At 44.5% G+C, this 8357-nt stretch overlaps 1 protein-coding gene across 3 annotated transcripts in view; it reads right to left on the bottom strand.

Moving 5' to 3' along the window:
- Ankrd55 (ankyrin repeat domain 55) overlaps nucleotides 1–8357 on the bottom strand; it is a 99561-nt gene that overhangs the window by 37369 nt on the left and 53835 nt on the right. For all 3 annotated transcript variants that reach the window (XM_023708800.1, XM_023708809.1, XM_023708825.1), the window contains one exon: nucleotides 7709–7837. In XM_023708800.1, coding sequence (XP_023564568.1) covers nucleotides 7709–7837 — 129 coding nt within the window. The remainder of the gene's footprint in view (nucleotides 1–7708; nucleotides 7838–8357) is intronic.

Below are 8357 nucleotides of genomic sequence, written 5' to 3'. Positions count from 1 at the left end.
AAAAAAAAAAGGTAATTCAAAAATAAAAACTGGAAGGACCAGGAAGATAGCTCAGTGGAATAAGCACTTCCTTGGCAAGCACAAGGGCCTGAGTTCAATCCCTGGTTCTGCAAAAAAGAAAAGAAAAATGGAAAAAGAGTGCAAGACAAAAATAGAAATAAAACAAAAAGGCAACAAATAGAAGCTAGCAACAAGCATGGTAGATATTAATATAACTATATCAATAATCACTTTGAGCATCAATGATCTAGAGATTGAATTGGTCAAAACAGAAGACCCAATGATATATTGTCTGCTACATATGAAGGTACATCTAGATTAAAAGTAAATGAGTGGTGAATAATCTACCATGCCAACACTACTTAACTTTCTTTGAACACTTTTTTTTGTTCAAAGAAAGTTAAGTAATAATATTAATTTGAAACAGCAAAATACAAAGCAAGGAAAGTTATTAGGAATAAACAGGAATATTACATAAAGATTCTTCAAGAAGATATAATAATCCTATGTATCTGAAAAGTTCTCAAAATATGTGAAGCAAAGATGGATAGAGCTACAAGGAGAAAAGATACAAATCTATTTTAACACATTTGTATCAGAAAAGGACAGATGCATCAAATAGAAAATAAGTAAAGATATACTTTCAACAAATTACATATAATTGACATCTATGGACTATTTCAACCAACAACAACAAGATAATTTTCAAAAACAATGTCTATAGTACTGGGAATTGAACCCAGGATTTCATGTACACCAAGCAAAGCTTACCATTACCACCTCCAGTAGAAAATACACATTTTTTTTTGTGGTCCTAGGCGTCGAACACATACCTTTTGTTATTGTGTTAGTTACTTTTTTGCTACTTAAGCACAATGCTTGACTCCTACAACTTTGAGGAAATGAGGTTTATTTGGGACCATTGTTATAGTCCCTGGTCAGCTGACTCCAAGGCACAAAGGGCATGGCCGAAAGTCTTGGCAGAGCAAGGCTCCTTACATCATGGTGGCCAGGAAGCACATCATGGGGAGGAGATGTACCTTTCTAAGTCACGCCCCTCATCACTCACCTCTTCCTACAGGCCCATCTCCTAATAGCACATTCAGCTATGGATTCATCAGTGGCTTAATCCACCGATGAGCATAGGGACCCGAGGATCCAATAACCTTTCAGACACATGCGAATTTGGGGCGACATATTAGATATAAAACATAGCATTTTGTCCCAGCCCTCAAAAGTCTCACAGTCACATCTTTATGCAAAATGAATTTAGTCTTTCTCTAAGAGTCACTCAAGTCTTAACTGTTTCGACATTGTGAAAAATTCTCCTCTGAAACTCAGGAAAATATTATCTGTGAGCCCCTAAAAAATTAAAAGAAGGGCCGGCCAAATAGCTCAGAGGATTAAAGCATGCGCAAGCAGGTGCACGGGCTGGGGATTTGACCCCTGGGCCTGCTGTGCCAGCCCCACCCCACCCCGGGGTGCATTGAGATGGCAATTGAGACTGGGTGTGGTGGTGAGCGCCTGTAATCCCAGCTCTTGGAAGGTGTAAACAGGCGGATCACTATGAGTTTGATGTAGTGGTGAGACCTTGAACACCCTGTAGACCCTTTCCTAAAGCTAAAAAAAGAAAAGAATCAGACCAAAACAAAGCTGAATATTAAATCTAGAAGGGTGAACATTAAATACTGTAGCTCAGTGTCCAGAACCTAGGGCAAATTTGGTAAAATGTGAGCTTCAAAGGACTCCAGTGACCTTCTGGTCTCTTCCTCCTATAGCATTGCTGGGTTGCGACCTCTGTGGCCTCTCTCTTGGGTTGGGTTTGGTCACTGCCTGTGGTGTTACTCATTAAACAGGACACCAAAATCATGATCCATGAAAGAACTGAGAAGCTACATTTCATTAAAATTAAAAAATTCTGTTCCATGACAGACAACCTAAAATATATCAAAGAACAAAACCCAAATTGAGAAAAAATATTTGGAAAGACATATCTGACAAAGAACTATCATCCAAAACATGCAAAAAAATCTTAAAGATTGCTAATAAAAATGTGACTAAAACTGGACTGAGAACCTTGAGAGCCACCTCACTGAAGAAGTTAGAAAGGTAGAAAACATAGAAAAAATTGCATATCACATCTCATTGCTGAAATGCAAATTAAAGAAACAACAAGCTACCTTTATGTACCAGTAACAGAAACTCTCATTCCTTACTAGTGGAAATGCAAAATGGGTAGAGCCACCTCAGGAGATAGTTTGTCAGTTTCTTACAAAATTAAGCACATACTTGCCATGTGCTCCAGAAATTGGGTTCCTTTGTACTTATTCAAAGGAATTGAAAATTTATGTGTACACAAAAACCAGTACAATGTTGCATATGACAACATTGTTCATAATCAGTAAAATGGGGACGTAGTGTAGAAGTCCTTCAGTAAATAAGTGGGTGAATGAAATGTGTGGTACATCTAATAATGGAATATTATTTAGCACTCAAAAGAAATGAGCTTTTAAGCATGGAAAAACATAGAGAAAATATAAATGTGTATTGTACTGAGTGAAAGGGGTCAAATTAACAAGGCAGCATACTTTATAGTTTCAGCTATATGACATATTGAAAAAAGGAAAACTATGGACACAATAAAATATCAGTGGTTACCAGGGTCTGAGAGGGAGGGTAGGAAGAGTAAGGTAAGCACAGAGGGTATGTAAGACAATGAAACTACACCATGTGATCCTGTCACAGTGGGTGTACGTCATCACACATTTGACAAACTTCAATGACTATAAAAAGCCAAGAACAAATATCTAGCTCAGTGTGGTACTATACTCCTGTAATCCCAGATTTTGAGAAACCTGAAGAAAGAGGATAGTAAGTTTGAGGCCAGCCTGGGCAACTTAGTGAGACCCTATCAGAAAATAAAAATTTTAGAAAGGATTAGGAATGCAGCTTAGGGGGAGAGCACCTGCCTAGCATGTGCCGAGCCCTGGGTCAATCTCCAGACCTGCCAACAGAGTTAGTCCACCAAAGGCTGCAGTTGCTGTCCCAGGTGGACTCTACAGCTGCAGATTTGCTGATCTTGGGGCTATGATTTGAATGTGTCCCTCACAGTTCGGGTGTTGGAAACCTGATTCCCAGGGCCACCATACTGAGAGGTGGAACTTGCAATTGATGACTAGGCCATGGGGGGGGGAGGGGTCTGCCTGCATGGTGGATTAATGCCTTTATCTTGGAAGCGGTTTTATTATGATGGGAGTGACATCCTGAAGAAGGAGGAGCTCAGTCCCCTTTCCTCTTGTGTGTGCTTTCTTGGCCTTCTTTTATGGGGCACTAGAGCACAAAGGCCCTCTCAACTGGAAGCAGGTCCCTCTCAACTTTGGACTTCTGGGCTCCAGAACTGTAAGAAATAAAATCAATTGTCTTTATAAATTATCCAACCTCTGGCATTCTATTATGGCAGCACAAAACAGGCTCAACGTAACCAGTTGCTTCTTCTGGTGCCCTTGTAGGCCCACGTATCTTAAAGGGGATCTGCTCTTGCTGTCCCTGGGCTGTGTGCTGACAGTCTCTTCATGACCTTCTCTTCAGTTATTTCCATCTACATTTGCTGTCTCTTTGCTGCTGGGTCCCTGACTGAGCAGTGGGGGATAGACAGGAAGGGAGAGAGAGGAGAAACTGAGGAAGCAGAATTGATAACCAACTGGATGTAAAGAATGATAAGGAAGGTCCTTGGAGATAATGCAGCTGTCTAAGCACCTGCCCGGCAAATGCAAGAACCTGGGTTCAATCCCTGGTACCACACACTGGGTGTAGTGTGTATGCCTGTAATCCCAGGGCTGGGGAGGCTGCAACAGGATCACTACAAGGCTGAGCTGCATAGTGAGACCCTGCACCAAATATATATTTAAAAAAAAGAATGATAAGGAAGGGACGCCCACAGCCTATTCAGAAGTCTTTGGTTCACTTTGCTGGAGGATGGAGACCATAGAGGCCATATCAAGTCCGAAGTATGAGTGAGAAATTGTTCCGAGATGCCCAGGAGAGCTGCAGATGCAGATCTCATGCAAGAGAGGTAGTCAGAATGGCTGGCCAAATAGCTCAGCGGATTAAAGTGCCTGCAAGCAGGTGCAGGGCCAGGAGTTTGATCCCCAGGCCTGCTCTGCTGGCCCTGCCCCTAGGGCGCACTGAGATGGTGACTGAGACTGGGCGTGGTGGTGCACGCCCGTAATCACAGCTCTTGGGAGGCTGTAAGACCCTAAACACCTTGTAAACTCTTCCCTAAAATACAGAGAGAGAGAGAGAGAGAGAGAGAGAGAGAGAGAGAGAGAGAGTTAGAGCTGAAGTTACTGACTTGAGCAGCTTCTGAATTGGGTGGCAGGCCCCGCCACAGGAGCTGATGAACTCCGTGAGGAATTGTAAGAAAAAAATTCAGGACTGAACTTCTGTCTGGCTGAGCAAAATGGTGACGAAGTATTGAGATGCTTGTATAGACTCCCACAAAACTGGTGCCCTTCCAGGTAGGCAGGGACAGCCACCTTAGGGGCTGGGATGTCATTGTGGGAGACAGTCACATGGAGGACGTGACTGTGCTCCCTGTGAGTTCAGACAGAGCCGAGTGGTGGCATCCCTGGGACATCCGAGGGACTGAGAAACAAGGCAAAAGACCCACTGCAGGGGATGGTCAGCTAGCTGGAGACAGGGGAGCACACATCAAATGAAGTCTATTTCTGGGCCTGATGTTTCAGTTCTTTACTCTTTTGTTTGGTTAACTGAATCAAACACAAAGACCTATTTCAAAATACTATGGCTGTAAGTGAGATCTCACTGTATGATTCAGAGAAAAGCAGGAAGTTCAGCAAAAGGAATAAATAACCACGGGAAATAAATTCATTCATGTGGAAAAACTTTCAAAGGAGCACAATGCTGGTCATGTGTTACAAATGAACAAGAAGGATAAAGAAAGTAAGTAGAATAATGATTTCAATTGACATTTGGAGTCAACCCTTAATTGTTTCAATGTAAAAGGTAGATAATGGAATTTCTGAATATTACTGTGAGTCACAAGGAAGAGAAAGGGTGTCTAGGCCCTTCAGAGCCATGATTCTTAACCTTTTGGAGGTAGTCACTGATTCCCATGAGTAATTGCAGACAGTCGTGGATGCTTTCCTCAGAAAAATGAATGCAAGTTTACACACTCGAATACAAAATATTGCCTAAGCTAGCGAGGGCATTAAAAAGGAACTTTTGTTAATAATTCTAGTGCTAGTGCCAACACATTAGATGCTTAAGAAATATTTATCAAATGAGGGATCAAATAAATGACTGAGGCAGAGGGCTGGCCTAATAGCTCAGTGGATTAATGCACTTGCAAGCAGGCACAGGGGCCAGGAGTTCGATCTCTGGGCCTGTCTCGCCAGCCCCACTCCCGGGGCAAGCTGAGATGGCAAATGAGACTGGGCATGGTGGCGCACACCTGTAATCCTAGCTCTTGGGAGGCTGTAAACAGGTGGATCACGCTGAGTCCGATCTAGTAGTGAGATGCTAAACACCCTGTAGACCCTTCCCTAAAATACAAAAAACAAAACAAACAAACAAAAACCCCCCACCAAAACCACAAAACAAACAAAATGACTGAGGCAGTATGCTTCTACAATTGTGGTCAAAAATGCAAATATCATAAGTAGATATAAATAAGAGAGGTAAGATATTGGCACTTACCGATGTGAATTCATTTGTCATAGTGGCTGTCAATCATAGTTGTACATTATAATTTCAGAAAGGGTGGGGCTTTAAAAATATTTTTGCTTTGATTCCCACCTGGAAGAGCGGGCTGAGAATCCAAGAGTTGGACCCTGAGCATCATCAGTATTGCCTAAAAGTTCTTCAGAGGATCCTAATGAACTCAGTAGGTTAAAAGCTGTATTCGTTTAGTAGCAAAATTGAATATGAAGGCGTGGTATGACAAACAAGTTTTCATAGAGGAAATCAGGAACCACAATAAAATGATTATCTCTTCCAGTTCCCAAGCACATTTTAAATCCCTGTCACTTGCAGTGTTTCATTCACGTCCCTCAAAGGCTCCTAGAGTGCTAAGCTGAGCACAGAGGTGTTAGTGATTCCGTGCAGCCCAAATGACACCTACCAATGCAAACTCAGGTCTTCGGAGTTGAGTACACTATTATTCTGCTTTAGCAAAACTGCTTCTAAGAGGTTAAGAAAGCAGTCCCATCCCGTGAGAGCCAGGCTCAGGAGGGCTGTTGTGGGGCCTGGGTGCCCGCCACGTCACAACACTGTAAGGATCCCATTGCAAGGCCAGGTCTAAGGCAGTGGCTGTACATCAGGGCAGGTGGAGGAAGGGGAGCAGAGGGGGCGCTTCAGTCAGAGTTGGCTAGGGGGAGACTTCTCAAAGGGCGCATCCCAGAACTAGGCAGACTGTGAGGATATGAGAAGTGAATGTATAAAAGATGCTGGTTCTGGTACCACTTTCACTCTAGCTGAGGGTAAATACAGGTTGGCCACTTCTTGGGAGCTGGGTCAGATTTCCCTGAGACCATGTGGCATTGGTGACCCCTGACTGGCCAAAGGCCTGCTCTGTAGGCCACAGGCACAGATTGGCAGGTGGGCTGGGCAGGTGACTAGACACTGAAAGTACAGAGGAGGGTGCTCAGGGCAGGTGGAAATGACAAAAACATGTTTTACTCACTTCACAGTTTTGCCCAGAGCTGGCTCTGGTGCACAGTACCTGAGGTCAAGTGCAGAGGGACAAAAGCAGAGCAGTTTTCAAATCACTTCCATTTCCCCTTACCTCTGGCACACGTGCCAATCTTGAAAGTCCCAGGTGTCTACTTCTGCTGTGCCTGGCACATGACAACACAGACTGAAACCACAGTTGGGCAACAGAAACTCTTGGGTCAGGAAGCCGGTGGCAACCCCCAGGGAACCCTTTCTGGGCCAATGGAAGTAAACAGCGGGGCAGCCCGTGCTTCGGCATCCCAAGACTGGGCAGGCAGATGTGTGGAAGGAAGCTCTGTCCTGCTGTCCTCAAAGAAGGGAACGCATGACTCCTGTTAACCGCTTACTCTGGTTGATCATTCTCCTTGACAGACAGACAGTGTGTCTGTACACACCGGCTATCGCTGTTCGTTCACTTCATGTTCAGCTCTGTCTGCCCTTGACCCCGTCTAGGCCTAGTCTGGTGTCCTGATCCTGTGTCCTGATAGTATCTCTCTTCTGGGATGGGGAGGCAGGCACCCAGGCCACTGTCCCGGACAGCAGCACGGATTGCACGATCGCTTGTAATGACAGGATCACTTGAGATGACACTGCTGGGGAGGATTTGGATGGAAGAAAGTTGGAACGTCGTGGCCCAAGGATTTTGAAGAATTTTTCCAGTAATCTTTGGAAGGTTACTGTAAGTCAGTAGAAAGCAGTGAGATGAACAGAAGTATGTGCGTGTGAACACACACACACACACACACACACACACAGTAGCTCTGAAGTGACAGATTTGCTGTGGCCCCTGGGATAGCGAAAGAAGGAAAAAGGGCAGAAGAAATCTCACCAACCTTAGTGTACATAGAAATTTTCCATCAATACCTGGGCTTGCCTTTGCAAGCATCCTATCTTCCACGTTTGACCTGTTCAGATAATCACTGATACTGCTTGACACCATTTAAACTTGAGGCAGGCCCACTGGCTCCTCTCTTACCTGGACTGCCCAGTGCAGAGCTGTTTTAAAGTCCTTATCCACAAGGGTGGGGTCTGCCCCCTTCTTCAGTAGCATTTGGGTGTGCTGAGGCTGGTTGTGGAAAGCTGCCCAGTGGAGCGGCGTCATTCCCTACAACAAACAATCGGAGAGGGCTGAGGTGAGCACAGGCTGCTGCGAGGAAATAGCAGTCACGGTAAATCACTCATTCACTAAGCCTTTTGAGCAGCAGGTATTTATTAAGCCTCTGTTTCTCTCCAGATCTGGGGACAATCACCAAATGGGCCAGTTGCTTCTAGCTAGACCGCTCATTTGCTAAACCACTCGTGCAACAGGTATTTGTTAAGCTTCTGTTTGTGTCAAGCCAATAGGCATTGAGGCTACAGAAGTAAGATAGAAGGACCCTTTGGGAGCTGCTTATTGGAAAAAGAGGCAGATAACAGAGGCTCGAAAGCTCATCAGAGGGCTTTCTGGATTAAGTGTACACCCAGAGTGCTGAGTTAGGGTTGCCGAGAGGGTGCAGCCTGCTCTGAAAGGCCTCTGTGCGAAGAATCAGGGGAAGAAGCGGTCCAGCACCCAGTCACTGAGACAGACTACGTTCAAGGAAGGTCCCTGGGACTGAAGTCACGGTACGATGTGAACCCCTCCTCAA

This window comes from Octodon degus, unplaced genomic scaffold (genome assembly GCF_000260255.1).
Source record: "Octodon degus isolate 3935 unplaced genomic scaffold, OctDeg1.0 scaffold00001, whole genome shotgun sequence".
Taxonomy (NCBI): Eukaryota; Metazoa; Chordata; class Mammalia; order Rodentia; family Octodontidae; genus Octodon; species Octodon degus.
Note: the sequence above shows the minus strand (reverse complement) of the source record. Positions and strands in the feature narration are given on the sequence as shown.